Source organism: Poecilia reticulata, linkage group LG12 (genome assembly GCF_000633615.1).
Source record: "Poecilia reticulata strain Guanapo linkage group LG12, Guppy_female_1.0+MT, whole genome shotgun sequence".
NCBI lineage: Eukaryota > Metazoa > Chordata > Actinopteri > Cyprinodontiformes > Poeciliidae > Poecilia > Poecilia reticulata.
Window position 1 is genome coordinate 13,152,591 of NC_024342.1, and position 23,916 is coordinate 13,176,506.

General features: G+C 38.4%; 1 protein-coding gene across 2 annotated transcripts in view; it reads right to left on the reverse strand.

Moving 5' to 3' along the window:
• Positions 1 to 11,574: 11,574 nt before the first annotated feature.
• sfswap (splicing factor SWAP) overlaps positions 11,575 to 23,916 on the reverse strand; it is a 56,447-nt gene continuing 44,105 nt past the window's right edge. For both annotated transcript variants that reach the window (XM_008423922.2, XM_008423923.2), the window contains exons 16-19: positions 23,699 to 23,824; positions 23,199 to 23,336; positions 21,379 to 21,451; positions 11,575 to 12,341 (exon numbers count right to left, since the gene is read on the reverse strand). In XM_008423922.2, coding sequence (XP_008422144.1) covers positions 12,276 to 12,341; positions 21,379 to 21,451; positions 23,199 to 23,336; positions 23,699 to 23,824 — 403 coding nt within the window. In that variant the 3' untranslated portion in view covers positions 11,575 to 12,275. The remainder of the gene's footprint in view (positions 12,342 to 21,378; positions 21,452 to 23,198; positions 23,337 to 23,698; positions 23,825 to 23,916) is intronic.

Consider the following 23,916-nt stretch of genomic DNA (forward strand, 5'->3'; position numbering starts at 1 on the left):
AGTTGTTTATTAAGAGGTGATCTTTGAGGTGGCTTGTCCATCCGTCCGTCCATCCGTCCGTCCATCCATCCATCCATCCATCCATCCATCCATCCATATGCCCTAATATTCTGACACCAGTTCACACCCACTTTCACAGCCTGCAATACAATGTAACTTTTTTTATTTGCTCTTGTAATTTACAGGCAGAGAAGAAAGATGAAAAAAAGAAGAGTCTCTTTTCAATGGGTCAGTCTTGGGGAAGTTACAAGTCTTAGATTTTAGGTCATAAGTCTTGATGATATGTTGTCAGTTTTATAATAAAATTGTTTAACCACAAACCGAGCATCTTTGAAATGCATTCAAATATGAAAACCAACTTTGCAATAAACATTGAAAGGAGCAACTCCACATCATTAAATAAATCCACGGTGGTTTAAAAGTGTTTTCCTGAGCGGTGGAACAGTTGGTGACACTGTTGCCTTGCAGCAAGAAGATCCTGGGTTTGGATCCCAGCCAGGGGTCTTTCTGCATTAGGTTACTTGTTCTCCAGTTGCCTGTGTGGGTTCTCTCCAGGGTGCTCTGGTTTCCTCCCATAGTCAGAAAAACGAAAAAAAAAAACAAAAAAAACATGACTGTCAGGTTAATCAATACAAATTGCCTTAAGGTGTAAGTGTGTGCATAAATGGCTGTCTGTCCTGTGTGTTCCTGTGCTGCCCTGTAACGGACTGGCAACCTGTGTAGTGTGTTCCCCCTGCAACCTAACTGCAGGTGAAGGGTTTTTTCTCAGCGCGGTACTGAATTAGGTGCCATTTCACCTAATTATGTTCACCTGCAGCACCTCTCTCTGCACAGATCTCGGCAAATTTAGTCCGAAGGAGCTCAAAGTCTCAGCATTTTAGTTTGGTCCCTTTGAAGTGATCACGCGGAGGCCCTTAAGCTAAAAGTGTTTTTTTATGAGTCACTGTGACTTTTCTACAAAAAACATGGTAAGATTCTGAGTTGTTGCTTCTAATTTTTGTTTCCTCTATGAACTGCTAAACTTCTCTTTGCATGACCAAATACATTTTGCACTGGAAGTGCATGACAAGCTCACAGGGCTCCTCCTGAAACCTGTCAACATTCATAGTTCATAGATGTATGCGCATCTTTCCAGCTAGGAGAGAGTGCATACTGGTTCCTCTGTGCAAGGAACGATAACATGAGACAGTTTTGTTTGCGTCTTAGTTTGTCTTGGGGAGATTAGTTGATGACATGGTGAATGATCTTCATCTGTGAAACGGCAACAACTGTGATGGCTATTAAAAAATACAACAAATGACACTGAGCATGAAAGGGTTTGCGGTCCATCAGCAATGCAACAAAGCTCTAAATTCAAATCTTCGAGAAGCGCTCTTTTCAAAGATTTCAGTAACATCTTAATAAACCTACAGCTTGTCTCTTATCCTACACAGCAAGTCTGAATACAATAAGACAAAATCATCCTTTTTAACTCAAACTACCACAAAGGAAAAGCCGGTGTGCCTTCCTGAATGTAGGAAGAGTATTAGGGAATGTAATCACTGTAAGTGGATCGTCTCTGTGCAGGTCAGAGTGAGTGGGGGAGAGTCTGAGCCACCATGTATTGAAGTTACAAGACTGAAAGACTGAGGGCACTTTTATCCCAGACAAGACAAATTGGTCTAATTAAAACAAGTGGCAACTGTTGCAACACCAAGAGGAATCTAAAAGAAGTTCCAGTATAATTTTAGATAGATTAGGTAGATAGAAGGATTCATAGATAGAGTCTACATTGGTCTTCCCCTGCTCTCTGTTTACCAAAGGGAATTCTGCTCTTGCTTTGCCAATCACGTCTTAATTAGAGCACTGTGTCTTTGTCCACAGATGGCTGCCAGCTCTAGCAGCTTTATCCATCAAAGCCAAGTTCACCCAGCGTTCATAAAAACTCGCTGAAGCTGTGAACCAGGATTATGCTAAAGTGTGGCAGTTTTTTTTTTTCTTTTTTTCTTGAAATTAAACATTGAACAGCCGTAGCGCTGAAAAAAAATCATATGGCACACGACGTCGAATCCTATCAGGGTTAATCAGAAAACCTGACTCACCAAAATGTCTGCCTGTAAAACTATGAATAAGACATGAATTGCTTTTGGGAATGGAACCATTATTTTTCACCAGGACCTATTTTTTTGTTTTTTTCCTCCCCTACACTCATTTCTTCACGTCTTACTGAATTACGATGCATTCACATCCCGCAGAACAAACAAATCACTCCCCTGCCCTCATGTTTCTCTCTAACTGCTCGCCCGAGTCACTCCGCCTGGCACGTTCTTTCTTTCTGCTTCAGTGTCTTGCTCCCCACACATTTAGCCGCTCTCTGCCAGTATGAGTTAATGAAATTGCAAATGCCAGGCCGCAATTTGGTATGGAATCAATCAGTGCAGATGTGATGAGTTTGACTTGATTACATATAAAATTCAGATTTATTGCTCGACTGAGGTCTTGTGGTTATTCTGGTGGCCACTGACAGGACTTTGAACAGGCAGGATGGACTTGCTGTTCTTATAACTTCTCGAACTGTTTGTTGTTTTGATGAGCCACTGGCACTAATGCGCCATTGCGATTATGAATGGCTTTCCCGTTTCATCTGCCACAATTCAACAGTTGTGAGAATATTTCCAGCCTCCGTTGTGCTGTTAAAATGAGACTCAAATGGAAGATTGGATAGCAAACAGCGTATCAGCGTATTGTTTTGTCCTGAACTCTATTTTTGGACGTTTTGATTAGAATATCAAAAACACATCTGAGATAAAAGTTAGTGTGGAAAGCTCATTTAAAGAAGATCAAATTGAGTTTTGGCACTGATCAGAGCACAATAAATTGAGCCCATAAATTAAGTTATTGTTTTATTAGGTCTCCTAAAGAAAAAAAACCTTCTTGTAAGAACTGGATGTTTCAAGAAATGTCTTTAGAAGCACACACATACAAAAAAAAATGACTTAAAAGTATCCATGGACACCTGTATGACTTTAAGACAGAGGTAGGACCCCTTAGTTTCCAAGCAATGACTTTTGCAAGAGTCAACTTTATTTCTTGTAAACAACACAGACTTGGGAGCGACTGATGGTCCTCCAAAACAGTTAAGTAATAGTTAGTTAATTTATTACGTGTTTATCTTTTTTTTTCTTGAACTTTGTTTTTGTGGGCAAATAAACTGTCCCATGTGTATTTTGGAAGAATGGGTTTTAGTTTTTGCTCTTAAAACTCTACTCAATCACATGAATAAACATTTTATTAACCAATGTTGTCCTTTATAAGGCTTAGAAAACATATATTAGAAAATTTAGTCAAAGAAACTAAAGCTGTTTTTTATTGAAAGCTATTGATAAATAGACTGAGTTTCTAAATTGAGGAGCTTATAAAACTGAAGATATTTTTCCAACATTTTTTATTCAAGGAATGCAAAAAAGGAAGTCTTTATTTTCTTTAGTCTCTTAGTCTTGTCATTTGAAATGTTATGAGTTAAAAGTATGAGATGACATCTTTATGAAAATGCCTATTTAATTTAATGGAATGAAGCATTATTGGAAGTTTATATATATAAATATATATACAGTATGTTGCTCTATTTACAGTGCCAGACACAGTCTGTTAAAAGTCTCATCTTAGTAAATTTCTTTTCTAAAAATTCTAGGTTTTATTTGCGTTCATACAGTCAGTTCTTATTAGTATTATTTTTAGCAAAATCACTCCTGTCAGTACTTCACACAGTCCAATTTTGCCAGCTGGATAGCACTTACTGATCTTCTTTGACATGTCACTAGGATGGATAATACAGAGAATGATTTTGGACCATTTCTCCTTTTATTCTCATGAGCCTTCCGAGTCCTCTCCCATGTTTCATTCTCTATTTAGCTCTTGATTTGGCCCCATGCTTTGGAGCCTGATGAATGCTTAAAATATATATATATAATAATAATAATATTTTTGTCAACCAGGCTATTATTAAATTAGAGAAAGTTCATGATATAGTTAGCTCTTCCAATATTTGCAGGTCCTTTGAAGAGGAAACAAGTCCGCAGCTTCACAAATTCTCCACCATAACAAAGTGCCTGAGGTTCTTTTCCACATAGAGCCTCATTTTATGTTGGAAAAATGTGTTACCAAGAAATTAATTTGTAGCCTTATCTGACCAAACCACATTGTTTCATTTAAAGTCACATTTAGTCAAGTAGCAAACTTGACACTTCTACATTTGTAATGGTAGGACAGAAAGTGAGTTTTTACTGCCGTCGCTTCCAAACTGGCTGGCATTGTTGCATTGTTGATAATGTCTGAAGATTGTTATTCTGGTTTGGTGCCCCTAAGATGCCCCTTTTTTTGCTGCCTTTCTCTAACAGTGAAAGGCACTGTTAATAATAAAGCTTTTGAGATTTATTTTGCGTCCCTTACCATCAACACTATCTGTGGAACCAGGACAAATTTGGGTTTTCATCAAATCGAGTGACAAGCAGTTTGATCAAATGAACTCTACCTGATTTTATGTCTTGAAGCCTAAGGGAGTCATGGATTTCTAATTAGGAGTTCATAGAAAGTCTGCATTTGTTTGAAATCATGTTTTTTGCTGTTTTTATTTACCGTACTAAAAATGAGTCCTTTTTTTCACCTAATGCAGGAATATACAATGTGTGAGCAACCAGGAATGGGTTTCTTTTCAAATTAACACGTTCACTTCTCCTAAAAGGACAACGTCACCAGCAGGTGATTGTGAATGACCAGAAATAAAGCCCAGAAAAGTTTTCTGTACCGATTTGTTTACTTCTCAGACTGAAAGAAGAAACTGTTGGGGCAAGAATAACTACAAGTGCTGGGCTGTAAGTTGTGCAGCTTTGAATTAAAGAAAACACATTATAAATATAAAGTTGACAAACCCTCACATGTTTCCATTACTGACAATTCAGACTGGAAATGACCTTTGACCTCAACTGAAAGTTACTGTCTCACTTCAGTACTGAGAGCAAAAGTCAGAGGTGAATGGGTTTTAATGGGTTTCTGTTCAACATGGCATGAACTTCATAGTAAAGTTCAGAGTTCGAGAAGCAAGGCTGACAACTGAAGGTGATATATGACTGATGTGAAGAATTGCACTATTGCTCTCCAAGTCTAATATTTTTTTTCACCTACTTTTACTTCAGTTTCCAGATACGATGTTAAAGATGTGAGTGCACTTTTATCAGTGATACTCCTTTTTTTTTGTCTTCAGAAATAAGTTTAAAAAAATAGTTTTTACATTTCACAAACTTCAAACGTGCTTAGGAGCACTATTAGACAATCTGGTTTGGCACCGAAAGGCTCGTTCTTCATATAAATCTGCTTCAGTGGAGCCTTTTGACTCGTACTTATCTATTCCACAGTAGTAGTGCTCAATTACTACTTGAAAAATGCCACATAAGGCGTCACTCGCCTCTTTTTCTTATCAAATCCAGCGCAGCTGTGCTGACAGATAAAAGGCAGAAATGATAAAGGAAGTGTCCCTTTATGTGAACCGGTCTGGCCAGATGAAGCACTGGCTGAGTTTCTGACCGATGGGTTGCACCGTGTCAAGGAAAGGTGGTGAGATAATGCGCCATACAATTTTTCTATTTCTGCTGTAGTCATACAGCATGAGATTCAGTGATTTTCACGCTGCATTTTCACATGTACAGGGCCTTTATAAAAGTGCTCTTACATGTTAAACTGTTTCATATCCCTTAAATCTGCAATGCAAACTTCAAAGCGATTGTGATTTTCGGTTAGGTGATCGATTAGCACAAAGCAGAGCATCCAAGCTCTGGCCTCATCTTAGATCTACACTAAACAAGCACTGACATCATGTTCTTTGATTTCTCCAGTGCATTTAACACAATTCAGCCTCATTTGCTTTGTCAGGAGGAGACCAGTAAGACTATAGTGTTCTTTTGCTACTTGTGACGTTAGCAAAAGAAAGCATTCAGACCTCTTTGCATATTCGAATTCAATGTAATGTTTTAATTTGACCCATTTTTATTTTTTTTTTCCAACTGGAGGTAATATTATTGTTTGGAGTGACTCTGAGTAATAACTTGAATCTATCTGATTGAGAATCTGTGGAAGGAGTTGAAGATTAGGGTGAGGCCAATGGCAGGCGTTTTAGGATTTCTGGAAGATAACAGACAGCTGGGCGTCAGATATTAGCTTTATCCCGAGCTGCGGCGGTGTCCCAGCCGACTGAGCCGACAGAATGAGGTACAGACACGGCTTAGGTCTGACCTGCTGGAAACAGACACACCACTGTGTTTTCCTGCCAATGTTAATCCCTGGAAAACTGGATGGGATGTTAGCAGATGCAAGAACCTACGCAACAGGTTCATCAGCAAACACACCGCCTTGCAAATGAATTCATACCCCTGGAGCTGTTTCTCAGTTGACCACATTAAAACAGAACACTATTTTTTTTTATTCTTATATTAGACAACAGATAAATCAACTTGTTCGTAAAGTAGAAGGGGCAATACAGGATTTTTAAATTAAGAGGCAAATCTTTTAAGATCTGTCTTTCCAGTTTTGTGCATCCAGTTTTCTGCAAGTTAGATCCAACTTAATACAGTTATTGGCATGAAGGAGTTACTATCAGTTTCTGCAGGCATATGACAAATGTGTTTTTTCTTTCTAGCATGATAATGATTTGATATACATAAATTATTTTCACATGGGGACCATTGTTATTTTAGTCAAGCATCAGAAAAACGTTTGCCTCAGGGAAAGGGTTCTCTCTCGACAGAGACTCTGGCTGATTTTCAACAATGTTCCTTCTCTTCACCTTTACATCAAATTGTTTTTTGCTATTCTAAAAAATCCTTTAGAGCTCTGAAATTTTAAGCAGAACCTCTGGATTTCGACAGTTCTAGTTTTTTTTTTTCCTCTCTCTTCACCAAGAATCTCACTACTGTACGCTGTCTGTCCTCTGAACTCGACTCCCAGCCCCCAGATGTTAAAGCTTATTATTTCCTGGTGAGAAGCACAAATTGCTCCTTCTGCCCCCTGCAATCTTCCACACAGACAGTGTAACTGTAGCTGTTTAAAAGAACTGTAGTGTGCACAGTGATTGCCATGAATCACTGTTTATCAGTTTATCAGCAGCAAACAGCACACGTTTTCTGTCTTGAATATATTTCTGAGACGAAATGGTTTCAGACATCTACGGTTTCCCCCTCCGAGTGTGCTGGTGCGGGTGGAAGGACACACACTGGACAGACTGCCAGTCCGTCAGAGGGCATCGTGGAAGCAAGCAACCAATTAACCCGATGTATATTTTTGGATCTTGGGCAGAAGCTGAACTTCACACAGGCTGAGGTTCTAACCCAGGATGTTTTTCTCCTAATCCGTTGTGTCCCAGAAAAAAAAGGGAGTGGTGCACAACAGTCAGTCAAGTCTTCATTTTGGATTTAGCTGACCAATCAGTGTCCAACGTGTAGCTAAACGCCTTTCACCTTCTGTCCAATCAGCTGCTCAGCTGTCTTCAGAATTACTGTTGTGAAATTGCAGACAACTGTTCTTGTAGTTCTTGTGTGATTAAAACCGAGAGAGTCAAGACAGGCTGGAGGTCGTAAAACTATACCGGCAGGCTAAAGCTAAGCAGTAGAGTCGGCAGAGACATGGTCAATTAGAAGTATCTGCAAAAGAAGGTGTGTGTAAAATGCTTTTGTATGCTTCTTTTTTGATATGGTGTCTTGCTTAAAATATCCGTTCACCTTACAAGTTCAAACTTCAATGTATTTTATTGGGATTTTTTTTTTTTTTTTTTTAAATAGACCAACAAAAGTAATGAATACTTGTAAAATGAAACATTGTCAGAAAAACGTTTTTCTCCACCCCCCGTTTCAAATTCCGTTGAATCCACACGTACTTGACATTATGGAAACGGCCTCAACAACTTCAAACTCGGTCACCCCGACCTCACGTCTTATTAAGCTTCTGGTGAGACTAATTCTGGCCCATTTTGGATCACAGATAAGGAGTGTTCGCTACCCTTTTAAGTTTCCCAACCAGCCCATCCGCAATTTAATGATGCTGTCATCCGCTGCGGAAAGGTCACTCTTACCCAGATGGTGGTGGAGAGAGGCATGTTTTTTTCATGCCTTCTTTGCTGAGTGACAAGTACCTCGAGATGTGTGATTATCTGTCAGATAGCTCTCAAAATGTTCCGCTAGGGGAGGACCCGGCCTGATGTGGTGATCAGTCACAGAGGAACACCGCAGCAGTCTGTCCTGTCTCTGCTGCTGGTCCCTCTTTACCACTCAAACCTTCAAGACAAACTCTGAGCCATGCCAGCTGCAGAAGTTTTGTTTTTTCTTTTTGCCAACTCTGTGATGAATGTGTGTTCAATAGGAATCAGACTGTGGGGGACTTTCGGAGTAACCCACAGGGATTGTCTGCTCCCAAATGTGGGAAAGGTGTATATATGTGTGTGTGTGTGTGTGTTTGTGGAAAGTTTTAAACTATTTAATGTGCTTTCTTGAGGCAAACTTTCCATAATCTCAAGTTTGCCTACAGAGCCAAAAGGCTGTCTTTAATTAAGTCAACTAATTTAAAAACAGAGCCCGTAAGTTTGTTAGGTTTCTATTAGGAACTACATGAAAAGACAAGACAAAGTAGTATTAGCGGAGGTGATAACGAAGGCCAGCAAAGCTGAAACATGTTCAGCCCAATTTTACACTTTGTCAGGCACCCTTTGGACAGCAAAGCGCTGAAGTCAGCCTAAACTCACTGAAACGCCGCCAGTCGTATGGCTGGGCTGCATCGAGATCAACTGGCCCGTCAGATTGTAAGTTGGGAAGCAATTCATTGTTTTCTATAAACTTCATATGAAGTCAACAACAAAACAAAACTTTAATGACAGTCAGACTGAAAGAGATCAAACTTTAGCAGAAATATTTAAGACCATAAGGAGGAAAAGGTTCCAAGACTTCTATGACCAATTATATATATCAAAAACGAGGAAGAAAGCAAAGTCTGGACAACTTTTTATAAAACAGTTAACGTGCTTGATAATTATTTGCAAAGGTTGTACAAAGTGTAGGGAACCTTAACTTGGTTAAACATTACATGTCTCTGTGACTAACCAACAGTCTTCTGTTTATCTGAGGTTGGTTTGGAATGGTAACAGATCTAAGACGAAGACAGAGAAATCCAGCTAAGGACCAACAGAATCCATGTCTTTTGATGGAGTGTTTGTGGAATCCCTACACATCCAAGTGTTGGAGGAACTGGTTTTGGATTTGAATGAGATGTGCTGAACCAAGTCTTTCTGCATGGAGTTTGCATGTTCTCCCTGTGCATGCGTGGGTTTTCTCCGGGTACTCCGGTTTCCTCCCACAGTCCAAAAACATGACTGTCAGGTTAATTGGCCTCTCCAAATTGCCCCTAGGTGTGAGTGTGTGTGTGCATGGTTGTTTGTCCTGTGTGTCTGTGTTGCCCTGTGACAGACTGGCGACCTGTCCAGGGTGACCCCGCCTCTCGTCCGGAACGTTAGCTGGAGATGGGCACCAGCAACCCTCCCGAACTCACTAAGGGACAAGCCTGCAAGAAAATGGATGGATGGATGCTAATAAATAGCACAGCATGATATAAGTGCTTGTGGTAACGTGTTTTTCCGAGCCGCCTTTAAACGCAACATGAGAAAATGTTTGGAAACCACTGGGGGGCGCAGGAGAAAAAGTTTGGGAACCACTGGTGTAAGGTAATTAGCCTCAGAGTCACAGGATCACTTTCACAGGCCGTTATTAAAGTAAAGCCACAAGGGTAATGGACTTTTTGTCATGTGCAGGTAAAAGCACTCGCACGTACATATTTAAACGTTTTGCTCACATGCAAAAATCTCCGTGGAATAAAACGAATACCGCATAATAAAAATAAAAACGAAATAATACTTGCCCCACAACGAAGAATTAGTTGGGATAGGAAAACTGGTCAGAGTTGATGGAAAGATGGACGACGCTTAAAACAGAACAAACCTGCAAAACAGTAAACAAAAAAAGAAAGAGAAAAAGACAGAAGCTTCAAAAGGAACTGACATTCAGGTTTCACTCGAATCGTACAGGAAGAGCTACAAGAGAATAAGTTAAAGGTCTCTGAACGTGATGTGTCCACATGCTTCAACTGTTCTTGTCCACATTAAGTATTTTAGATCATCAAATTAATTTTAAAGATAACCTGAGTAAACTTAAAACAGTTTCCAAATAATAATCTCATTCATTAAGGGAAAAAAAAAAATATATATATATATATATATATATATATATATATATATACATATTTCTAAAAGCATTCGCCCTCCTTTGTACATCATAAATTAACTGTGATTAAATAACATCTTTTAGAAATCTTAGCCCAGTTTCACAAGCACACACCTCTCTTGCACAGCTGAAAGATGTCAATAAGTGTTTTCTTTTTTATCCTGGTGAAATAAAGGTTAAATAAAAAGCAAAAAGGAAACATCTAAGAAGTTTGAAAACGAGGGGGGGAGGGGGCATCCATCAGTCCAGAAAGGGTTAAAAAAAAATTCTAAGAATTTGAGACACCAGCGAACTAAAGTGAGAGCCATTATCCACAAATGGAGAAGACATGAAGCAGTGGTGGACCTTCACAGGACAGGCCGATCAGCCAAAATTACACCAAGAGCACATCAACAATATGACCGGGTGGTCACAATGACCTGTTAAGGTCAGCGTTCGAGCTTTAACAATAAGAAGCAGACAGAGAGAGAGAGAGAGCCACAGCTGATCTCACATCAGAACCGAAGAGTGCTTCGTATTGATTCACTTCTTTTTAAATCCAATATTAATTTTTGTTTGATAATCTGAAAGATTTTGGTGTGGAAAAAAAGTAAAAACAGATTAAATCTGTAGACTTGCAAACCCTTTTTTACTACATCAGTTAATTTTAATTTATGTGCAAAATAGAAATAGTGGACTTCTTGTGAATGCATTCCACTGGAGAAGGTAAGACCGTGACTGACAGCCACAAATTACTACATGTTGAATGACTTGGTTTACAAAGAAAAAAAAAAAACTACAGATCAGCACCCAAACATAAAAGTTAACGAACATTGTTCCATTTACTGATCTCCGGCAAGGTACTGAAATATTCCTTGTGTAATTATCCTAATTGTGGCTAGTAGCTCATAACAAAGTACCTAACAGGGAGATGTAGCAGATCACAAAACTAAATGGTGGAATTAGTCACAGATAATTGCACAATCTACCTTTTTTTTTAAACAGTTTTCAATTGCATCTCTAATATCTTCCACAGAACAGTTTAAAATCTTAACAACTCAAATCTTTACAGTCTGTTTTAGAACAATGTCTTATATCAAAAGATTTAGAAAGTCAATTACAGGAATCTTTACATGTTACTTTCAAACTATGACTCCAGTTATTGCTTTGAATTTTAATTTAAAATCCAAGTCTCAAGACGCTTAAAAAAAAACTTATTTATAGTTTATTTAAATAACATTTTATTCCCCTATCTATTGTGTAAAGGTTTGACTCGTGGCATGTTTCAAAGATTAAACACCAGACATGATTCACAACTGAGACTTTATTGACTGTTCAGTTTACAAAGTTGCCCTGCGTCAAACTCATTACAGTACAAACCAGGAACAGAAATAGAAGGCCACACCGTACAGCTGAGGGAATGAATAAAAAATTAAAACCACTTCTCCGGTTAGAGGGTGGAATAATGAGAAGAGAGAGGGAAACGGAGAGAAAGAAAGAGAGAGAGAGAGAGAGAGGGGGGGGGAACAGCAGCATTGAAAAGCAGATATGTGAGAGAGAAATGAAATTATCAAACACAAACCTTCACAGAAGGAGATAATTACACTTGCCACAGCTCCACATAACGCTGCAGAAATGACTGACATCATTTTACGAGTTTATCATAAAACAGAATGCATAACACATGGATTACTTCCACAATTGATTCTCGCTGCACCAAAACATATCAACTGTGTCTTAATCTCCCGGCAAATGAGCCGCCGCCTCCAGTCAGGTGTGAAACTAGACACTTACGGCTCCAGCTTGCTTCATCCTTACGACGCTCTGCAAAGGACGCTCTGCGGCTAAACAGAGTCTGCAGATCAAACATAACTGAAATAATAAATCATAGATAAAGACGTCGCTGATAAACACCGACGAGAGCAAGATGAATCTCCAGGAAATTGGAGAATGGCGCTCTCTGACCGACGGAGGCTGCAGTGGGTACAGAATAAAGATCTGCCCTCTTTAGGAAGTGGGAGGCTGGAAGGTCTTGGACGTGGCAAGCATGGCTCGCACTTTGGCCATCAGATCCTGGAAAACAAAAAGCAAAAGGTGCGTTTTTTGTTTTGTTTTTTTAAATCGGCCACATTTAATTCATGATTCCAGAAGACATTCAAAGCTGCTAAATTATTTCAGACCATTTCCACAGTTTACAAGTTATTTTAAGAAGATGCCAGGAAAAAAACGCAGCATTTACAAAAGTTTTCTCCTGTTGAGTGAAGCATATATACGACTGCAGTAGAACTCCTTCCTCACCTTTTGATACGCACTGCTAGTCAGCAGGCTGAAAAGAAAGCTTAATTTGGCTTTGTGGCAATATTCTGTTACAAAAAGACACAGATGACTGTTCTTATGTTAACGCTGCTTTAAAACTACAGATGGCAAGCTAGAGGCGACATAGCTGTTTAATAACTTCTCTCACCACTATGCACCACTTTTTTAACGTTTCATGTATTCCTGGCCAAAGAAACAGATTTTGACCCTTTTTACTGAGCTGCCATATAGTCCTGATTATTAAGTCTGACTCCTTTGGTATGGTGACTAGTCCTGCGACATGTATTCAGGTGCAACTCCGAAGTTTTTTCCCCTGTTCAAGACGCATTTCTTGACCGATACGTCATACTGTCAGACATGAGCCAAGGATTAAACATTCCCATCCGCAGCCGTGAGGAAAACTAATGGTGGGCAGAAAGGAAGACCTCCAGAGCCGGAGGAACGAGTCGGGTGCCTAAAGAACGTGCTACCAAGGTAGGCAGAAGTTACACCTCCTCATCCTGGTAGTTGCCAAGGAGATGAATAAAAAACAACCTTCCAGGAGGGCGTTCTTGGTGTTTATGGTGTGATTTATTTCCTTGAGCGACTTGAGGTACAGAAAATACGGTGATAAAATAAGAACAAACCAAAAATACAACCCCCGACAGAGCGATAGCTGAACGGCCTTAGGTCAGAGACGAGGCAGTGTACCGAGGAGAACACCGCCCAGAGGTAAACAGAGCAGAGTTTGGCTTCCTGTTATGTTGTGAAGACATCCAGGAGTGTTCCAGCGGCAGTAATTCAAAATACCATGAGGGTTTACACAAAGACGGGGATCAAAGAAGATAATGCCAGAATACACGAGGTAGTGAGCAGGTATACATGGCATAACGTTGGAAGAACTCCTGAAATGTGCTGTAGAAGCCTGCGCCACACAGCCTGGTGTGTGGAGTTATTTGTTAAAATTTGGTTATGTGTGCTGGCGTGGTCATTTTTTAGGCAAGGGTCAGAACAACCAATTTCTGTAGAAGCTTTACCTGTGGGGACGTCGTAACAATTCTAACCGATTCATTTACGTTTGCTGACCTCTGTAAACAAACAGCATGGGGCCACAGTGCTGGCATTTACAGCATCCTAATGATCTCTGCTAATTATGAATACAAATCAAATAGAAATGAGCTGAGAATGAACACTGTCCTTCGTCATTTATCTGCTGAACAACAAGACTCACTGAAGAGACTGTACACAATTAGTGGCCAGCATAGCAGTTAGCAAAGTATAGCTTGGGGCACAGAACAGCTACAGCACCGGTTTTCCTCCAGGTCAGATCCCCCCGATCATCTCATCCAACTTAATGCTCCCAAGGATGAGAGAAAAACTGATTTATATCTAAAGGAATGTTCCAAGTATGTAATTGTGGATGTAATTAAAAATAAATATCATTTAGAAATACAGAAAAGTTCAACATTATTTAAACCCATATCAGATAGAAGATTCCAATCACATTTCATTCAGCCAATAAAGCTTGTTTCTGATAACAGAATGTCTCAAAAGATAAAACGGGTAAAAAAAAGAAAAGAAAAAAAAAAGTTTTTTTTAGGAAATTGACAGGGAACAAAAATCAAACTTTTTAATCAAAAAGTTTGATTAAAAAAAACAATTGTAGTTTTATTTTGGTCTAAGGTAATAATATGGGAATCTAATACAGACCCCTACCTACTGTGCACTAACATTTCCCCGTGTGCTTTAGATTTACTATAGTGGATGCTCTCTAATGTTCTCTACAAGCCCAATTGATCTGCAATCAGAGCCTGAACCAGAGCAACACTCCAGACTGATATGTAAACTAATTACCATCACTTGAAATAACTGACAACAGGGATTACGCTGATGCTCTAACGCTTTTCTGTTGTCTTTGCACTGCATTACAGCTCCTCCATGAATAATTATTCTGTGTATAATTAATCAAATGACTCCCCGAGGCGTGAAAAGGGCTGGTAGTAACGCCACTCCCATAGGGAATCAACTAAGCAGCTTGCAGTGGCCTTAAGCTCACTGATTTGTTTTTGTTTCGACTTTGCTGGAAACTTGCATGAATAAACGCAGCCGTTAAATTGTGACGGAGGCGTTTCTCAGAAAAGAGCAAAGCAGGGGGTTCTGGCTAAATGCCATTGGCTTGGCTAAAAGCACATTATAAAAAAGAACCATGTTAGTCTTTTGTTGCTGCACAGTGGAGTCAATCTTGAATCTACCAGGAAAGGTTAAAACACCCACTAAGTTCTTATGAACATGTTTATACACCTCTGCTAGAATTGACTAAAAACAAAAAAACTTTTGACTTTTCGAGTAACTGGTGTGTTGAAATGGAAAAAATAAAATGTACATTTGTAGGAAAAGCTGCAGTTGTAAGCGGAAGAAATAATACAAAAAAAAAAAATCCAGTGCAGAAATCTGCTGAAAAGTTTAGTTTGAAGACCTAAGCTTTCCTTCCCCACTTCTGTTTCAGGTAGACTTTTTTTAAATTCTGCTGACTGGCGGCCAAATGCTTGCACTGCAGAAAAAGAAGTGTTCATTTGCATTGCGTCCCATGAGTGATTCATACACGCATGGACAAAACTCCACCCCTGAACTCTCCTGACAGACGAGACAAATTAACAGTTGTAATCACACGGGGGAAGGAGCTGTCGCATCAAATTATTCGAAAGGTCATTGTTTTTCTTGAAGGCCCTGTTGTGTGTGAGCAAACACTGACACCGGACACATGATCTCCCCCAAATCGAGCAAATAACTAAGTAACTCAGCTCTTCTGAACAGTTAATGTCCTGGGAAAATGATAAGGCAACAATAATTGATGTGATATGAAAATAATCTTACATGTAATAGCCTTCATGCTTCAATTAAAGGAAAGACTTTCATGGATTCCTACACTTCCTAATCTTGTGAAAACAATAAAACCAACAAAGGACTAATGCCTATTTTTTTTAAATGGCGAGTGTTATTTTTATTCCAGGCACATAGTGCTATTTAATAGGACAATCAAGTAACTAGGCTTCATTCAATTGTTCTAAAAATGGTATAAACATCAAATATGATGGAAAAGAAATTTCAATTTGTAATTTAACGCCTTGAAATTGGACCTCTGTCTCTCTCTAAAAAATAAATAAATAAATGTCTGCTCTTTCCAACACTGTGCCTTCAGGAAATAATCCCAACAGCGCTCCTTTAACAACCACGTTTTTACCAGTGTTGCACTGAGAAGTAGCTTGTATAAGTTAACAATATAACATGATATAAAGCTCAAAAGTCCATTTTACATGATGCTGTCCCTTTAAAAACCAGAGCTGTAACTGAAACATTTGCCTGTTGAATGAGCTCAACTGTTTATGAAATGTGCTAAACAGGCAAAAAATAACCCATAAACCCAAATCCTGTGTTGGTTATTTACATGTCTTACATTATTTTATTTTAAGTTCGGGTTTTTATATGTTGAAGTTTTGTAGTCTTGCACGTCATGCTTTAAAAGTCCTCATTAGTCTTTCTACAATCTAATTACTGTCATACATTCTTTAAGTACTGGTTAATTTATTAGGTTTACCAGTAAAATGGTTTTAGCACAAGTAGTATATCAGACGACAACATGGAGAACACAACTTGTTGAAGGTTAAACTAAACATGAGAATGTGAAATAAAGGTGATTTAAGTAACTGAAAATGGCATGGCTGTACAAGATGAGGGATAAGATTTGTTTTTTCATGAAAAGAAATGTTGACATGGATGATTATGAATCGCTTAACATCAACGTCTTTAATGTAAACAAATACATAGATTTTATTGTGTTAATTTATGACCTGATTGTGAGACGAGGCTGAACACATAAGCCTTTTGCACTGGGAAGGACTCGCTACCATCAAGGGTCAATGATAACCAGGTTGTCCCTCAACAAAATTTGTCTTTACAGTTGAACTTGTGCCTGCAACATTTAGAGCTGATCAAAGCATCTTTCTGTTCCACAGACAGAAAGGCTCAACACGATGAAGCAGAGATAAACCCGAAGTGACATAGCAAGGGTGGAATGTGTTGCTGCACATTGCAAAGTAAAACAAACAACAAAGAAATGCACTACAAGCGATAAACAGGGTGTTTACAGTAAGGATGTGACACGTTGGGGAAAGATCTGTAATATTAATGGATGGATCACAACTGGGGTGAGTAAAGCCATGTCTAATTAATCATTGGAGTTTGTTTTAATATAAAACGGACAATCGGTCACAGTCAAGACATTACTAACTCAGAGTGTATTTTGTACATTCACATCGATAAGTACTACATATATGAGTTAACTTCAGGGAGACACTTTAAATAAATTGCTGCAGCACAGTATGGCTAGAAAACAAACATAAGGCTGGTTTAAGATTTGCAGCATCACACTGCCTATCAAAAATCTGAATTTGTTTTAATCAGTCAAAACTAATCTGAATGATTTAAAAGCCACTGTTTGATCTACTAATTCTTTATTCCTTTTTGGAGAACACAAAGAACCTCTATGGGCTCTGGGTCTGTTGAAAAGTCTTTTAAGTGAATGAGATTCCCAGCTTTAGTGAATGTTCAATATTTTTAAAGAAATCTGTTCTGGGTCTTTTTCTTTCAGTTGTTCAAAACTGAAAAAAATTAAATAAAATTTGACCAGAAAATTCAATCATGTAAAAAGATGAATTGAAACAGTTTAACTCTGAAACCTGTATTTGTTACAGTTCAGTTATATTTTTGGCATTATGATCACATTAGACGGGGTGCTGCTGAAGAACCGCGGCGCTTACACTTACTTAGAGAAATCGGGGCTAAATTATTTCAGACTTATTACATCTCATTTAAAACAGATTGGTGAAAACAGAATATAGGCCTACTTGAACTGCTGTAGAGCAGAAGAAAAGGATATGCTGGACCTGGTATTAAAAAGCCTCACATTAAAAAGCTAAGTGGTTAGGGTTTTTGATTATGTATTAATCAGTATTAAAGGTATGCTAAAGGTACAGCAATAACCTAGCAAAAATATGAGGAAAAAAAAACGAGTGGAGGCCATTACACAGATAAGCTGAAACCTTCTCAAAACATCACAAATGGTATATACATAGTGAAAGGTTTAGTTTCAAAGCATGCTAGCAGCATGTTCATGAACAAGCTAATGTTGTTGGTGAGTAGAAATGAAGGCAGAGAAAGAGGTTGTGAGAGATAATGAGTACACACAAGAAATTAGGTTTCATCTTGAGTGGGGAAACAAAAAGAAAAATGTGTAGTTTTATCTGTTTTGTGTTTATTGCCTAAAATGTAGAGAGACAGACTGAAGCTCCTTCTCTCCCACCCGAGCAGCGGCGAACAGCAGTGCGAGTGCTGAATAGAGTTTAAGTAGCACCAGTGTTTACTGAATAACACTGTTGACCTTCATTACGTCAAGTGTCAAAGCGTCTAATTCTGGTCTACGCTGGAGCGTCTCTGTTGTTTTCCCAGGAACAAGTATCTCTTCATCACATTTTTATCTGCGGTACTCATTTAGTAAGTAAATGTTTACAGCAATAACCTGCAAACCTGGTCCTTAAGCCCAAATTATGAATGCAAATACATTAATATGCATATGATTGGCATGAATAAATCCTTTTTAAAAGCATCTCCACACAGACACACTATGAAACTATGTACATAAACACAAATTTCCAGATTTCGTTTTTGGTATTTAGGCCACGTTTGATGTCAGGCTGGGGAAAACAAGAATGAAAGAACCAGAATGTCAGACAGACGTCGCCTTAGATGTAATAAAAATGCCATTCATTTATTTCCTGGCTTTTACTTTAAGATTGCTCCATGTGTTTATAAGTCAACAAATGCTACAGTATCAAGAAGACTAAAACAAAACACTATTTTTAAAAGATATTAGCAAGAAATTAAAAACGGTTTCATTTTCCTGTCGCGTTCACTGGTGCATTGACAAATGTGTGTAATGTAGATCTAAACAGGGAGGAATGAAGGAGATTTTTGGCGTAACAAGTAGACATTTCATGCTTTTCAAGTCTGTGTTGCTTGTGTTTGGAGTAGAGCATGTCTATTGAACTCAAATGACAATATTTGACAATATTCAGCTGCATCACGACAGGTTCTATTACTCTTGCTGTGAAATTGTCATCTGGTCTTATTATTTTTCCATATTTAGGAATCAACCAACTGAATGTAAAAAAAAAAAAAAAAAAAAAAAAAAAAAGATTAGTCAAATTTGTCAGGGAAAGGAAAAAAAATGCGATTCAAACTCAACATCCATTTATTTTATACCACCTCGTCATACAACGTTACATGACATAAATATGTCCTGTGATTTGCATCTCTCAGAATGTGATGTCTGTCTAGAGATAAATCTGGAGTAGCATACTGGCGGGTAGCCTGTCACTGTTTGAGTGAGGGAAGAAAATAAATGGGTAGGGCTTTTTTTTTGTTGCTGCTATTTCTGAGGTTATAAGCAGCACACACTTTAACAGCAGCGTTCAAAGATAGTTTGAGTTTGCCAAATAAGCATTCTCATATAAAATCTGTTTGTAGCTGGCAGGCAAGAAAGTAAAGACTTGGAGCAGTCCTAAGGGCATTTCCAAAATGGTTATGGGGGGGAACCACGAAGTGTGTGGGAGAATTTTTCACAAGTCTAAATAAAAGTCGCCGGATCCTCAGATTGAACTACAGCAGCTCACTTTTCCTCTTTTCAGTGTTGGCAAGAAAACACCGTAAGATCTTGTGATAGTTTAGAAAGAATTCATACTCAAATAGCTTTGAAACACCAGGTTTTGGTTTGATCGGTGGATCAAAGCCACACCTTTTTACCAAAGTAAAGTTTTAGGGATGGACTGCACAATATTAGAAAACTAGACACTGCAATATTATTTTTGAAAATTGAGATGACAATATCAGCTGTGATAAGATAACATTTTGATCAAATCTTTCCTTTTGCATAATCTCAATGACCCTGTTATTCAACTTAAGCTTCAGCAACTTTGATTCTAAAATTTATATCAGATTAGCATAAAAGACAATGGAGGATAATTCGACTACATATTATTGAGTGTGTTTAAATGAATCAAACACGGAATATAAACACGGACCAAACATTTGTCTCCAAGCAGTGCTTTGCACTGGAATGACACTTTAGCAATTCCCTAGTTCAAGGTCTTATCACTCACATTTTAACGAAACAATTCCAAGTCCTTTCACACTTGGACAGACAGACAGTGACGTTGTCTTCTACGGGAAGTTTTACACTACTTTAGAATTAATCATTGCCTACCGCTGTGTTTTTAACCCTGGTCTTCAAGGGACACCGCCCTCCATGAGGTTTCTCAGTTAATCTGGTTTAATCAGTGGTAATAATGTCATATGTTCATAAGAGCATAAAATGCCTGTATGCAGACTAAAACCATAACATAATGGGACAATATAACCTATTTAGGGAAACTGAATAAATCAGATTTCATCATCACGTCTAATTGTTAGCAAAAATTTATCAACAGACCTCATACAGGAATAAATGAATACGTTATAGATACACGTGTTCTTTAAGATTTCCTAATGGACACAGATGGAAATGAGTTGGGAGAAAATAGTACCATGAGTGTGGAAAATACAGAGGAGATTTAAGCAAAGTCATTTTAAGAAAGAAGGACAAAAATAGAATGTAAACAATGTGTTTGACTGGGGTTTGTGTCCAAGATGGGATGTGTTTACATAATGATTCTCTGCAGTTTCACAGCTGTTATTTAGACATTTTTATCTTAATGAACATGGCTCCATTAAAACGTTTTTTGGGGATTTTTTGCATATAAAATTTTAGCTAGGACACAGGTTTATACGTGTATACAACAATGTCTTGAATTGGAAAACAAATTTATGGAAACAAATAAAAAATTAGCAACTTAGCAAAGGTGTTTCACAACCCTTGAAAATGATTGCATCTTGGCTAAACACTCACAGGTTCTCAATAAAACAGTTCAACAAACTACCGTAGTCAAAACAGACTAAAGTTCTTATGTTTCAGCCCCTCGATCTGCACACAATGATCCTCTAAATAGTTGAAAACTCAAAAGCATGTGAGTAACTAGACTCTTGGCCCTGGCTTTTCCATGAAAAGCATTTCAACCTTCAGACATGAGAAAAAATATTTCTATGAAAAGAGTCCTGACTTCAAGGAAAGACAAACCACTACTCTGCATAGTTTTATCAGCTTCCTTATAGCAGAATGATAACCTTGTTTCAAAACGCAAACTCTTCACAGACAAAATGGACGGTATTTTGTTAAAACACTCAAGAATGGCAAACACCACAGTTACAGAAGATTAACTGCTGTAACTGTTTCTACATGCTGCTGCAAACGTAAAAAAGCATAACACTGTGCAAAGCGTATTGAATGCTCCTTGTATCCTTTTTTTTTTTTTTACATTCTGATTTTTTATTTTTAACCAAAAATGACCTTAACCTTCCAAAGAGATCACTCACATGCAAGTGAGCACACCCAGCCACTCTGTAAGACGAATCCAAAGATAACACCATAATGTCTTCCAGAATTATTCTGTAGGTTCTGAAGGACATGTTGATGTAACAACAACAAAAAAAGAATAGCACTCCCCAAAACAAAAGCTATAAAAACTGAATGTTAAAGTGCACAGCACTTAGCATTTCTTTCCTTTTTTTTATATGACAGAAACAAAGAACTCTACTCAGTGCACTTATTAGGTAGGCCGTAAAGTTCAGCATGGGATACGTCTGAGATAAAAGCAAAGAACAATACCTGAGTTATTTTGGACTGCACAGAGGACACTATGGATGAAGACACTGCTTTGTCTTTCTCCTGAGAACAACCCCTGAATAGAACAGAGAGGAGAAATAAAAAGAGAAAAAAAAAATCAATTGTGTTACCAGAAGCGAACATGTAATATTCATGATATTTTCTGAAATGCTTAACTTGGACAAGCATCAACCATTGTACTAGTGGGGAAAAAAAGCGCAAAAGAACAGGAAAGGAGAAGACGACGGCATTTGACCTGTAAAAATACAAATATCCATCCAGAGGTCAAACTACCCGGCTAAAAACAGCCGAAAGTAAAATCGGGCAAACAGTGCCAAAACTGCAGGCTTTAACTTTACCATCATGGTTCTGTTCAAAGCTTTTTTTTTTCTCTACAGCCCAAACACTTCATAATTTAGCATGGTATTTTTAAAATAGGGTAACGACGTGCACATCAAGCTGATTGAACACAGCAGGTGAAACTGCAGAACAGACAGCGACTGACGCTGTGGGCTTTTTGAATTGGGTCCAAACTGACAAAAGTCAGTTCCATCTATTCAGTCATTTGGTGAGTTGTCTGCAAAGACAAAGTAAAAATTTGATGACCAAATAAAAAAATTATGAAACAGGTAAAAGGTCCAATATTATCTTCCATTCATATGAAACTGAAAACTATTTTTTTTAATGGCAGACCAATCCTTTTTTTTTTAAAAAAAGGGTAAAGATAGCATTATTTTTGGTTAAAATAAACATCATGAGACAACAGAAATACACTTATTACTTTAGTTTTAATAGATCAACATAGAAGAAAACACCTTTTAAAAACAACTGTAGAAGCCTTTTTTGCAAGTTTCAATGAACAGCTTGCATAAGCATAAAAAGAGCCTTTATGTTATTGAAATAAATAAAAAAACAAGAAAAGCTCTGCAGAGGCAGGTCAGTGACTAGGTTGGGAATGCCTCTGGCCTGGGGTCCCATGCATTAACAACCGTTCGTTTGTGCTGGCAGCAGTTTACAGAGTGCAATCAGTTATTCAGTAGGCGTTAATCATGTCAGAGCCTGGTGCAGTGCAGTTGTTCATACTTGAGATTCTCTCTCCCATGTCTGCCACTGTGATATATACAGACCCTTGGTCCGACAGAAAGCAGCAGTCAACTCTTAGATCCTTTATACTTAAGGTTTTGTCGATGCCTCCTCCTTCAAATAGCTTTTTTTTTTTTTTTTTTCCAGTTTTGTTCAGTCCCAGTCCAAGGATGTTACTCTCATGTTACAACCCTAACAGTTTGGATGGTGCAATGGAAAACATCCTCAATAATACACTGGCTTCTGCTCTTCAATTGAACCTCCTCATGTGGCTGGTCGGAACTGCTGATTGGCAGTCTCAAGGGCACACAAGTATGGACAAATTGCTCTACCACCTCGGAATATATTTTTCAGTGCACCGTTCTGCTGCTCTGGTTTCTTCCCTTTTATGGGAGATAGTGTTTTCTAGGGTTTTTGCTCATCTTATATCCAAACTTCTCCTTTATTAGTGGTCATGGTGTGGGTTGAGGTTTAAATTATATGGATTAAAACACTCACATCTTCAAAGCAAACTTCCAAGAAACATTTTGTTACCAAGTCTTAGCAAAACATTCTCTGCTACTATGTTTTGGTCTACGACATTAAATATTAATAAAATACATTGAAGTTTGGGGTGGTAGCATGGAAAAACATGAAACATTTAAAGGCATATAAATCATTTTGTGAGGCACTGCTGTGGCACATATGGGGCAAATCCTATAAAAGTTCAGGTGGATTACTAAAAGTTGGGAAATAACAACCTTGAGTGGCTGAGGCTGGACGCAGGGCTCACAGACTCCGACAAAACTCTGGGTGAGGAATACGGAGAGACAGAGGATCCTGCTGTTTGCACCTGCCCTGACAAAGACAACACGTTTCTTTTTTGTTCTGAAGGGGACCTGGAAGAAATCGGCAGAAAGACAACATTAACCTAACAGTTTGTACCGGAATGCGTGACCGTGTTTATCGCAGCTTCGAATAATGGAAATTTTGAGATGAAGAGCAAAACACTGGTAAGCCACCCTCAAAGACATGACTTTCTCAAAGCGTAGATCATAGTATGACAAACAAATTACACCATTGCTCAAGGAAACGATGCATCCTGTTACTTTAAGATGAATATAAAAGCTAAAATGGGGGAAAAGAAGAGGAGAATTCACATCAGACATGGGAATGAGAAATGAGAAATACTCGAGAAATCTCCAGCGCAGTGACTCTTGCTCTCTCAGAACAAAATGGCAGCAACTGGAGTTAAAGCTACCTGGATCTTGAATGTGCCCTGGGCAAGCTGGACCGGCTGCTGGGATGATAACGATCTCTCTCCTCACGTCTCTTTTCAGGCGAGGGGGGCCTCCTGTCCCTCCTCCCAGGGGAACGCGAACGGGATCTGGCAATAAGAACGGACAATGAAAACATAGACAATGAAAACATAAGATGGGCCGGAGTCAAAACGTAAAGAGAGAGGGAGAAAATATATAT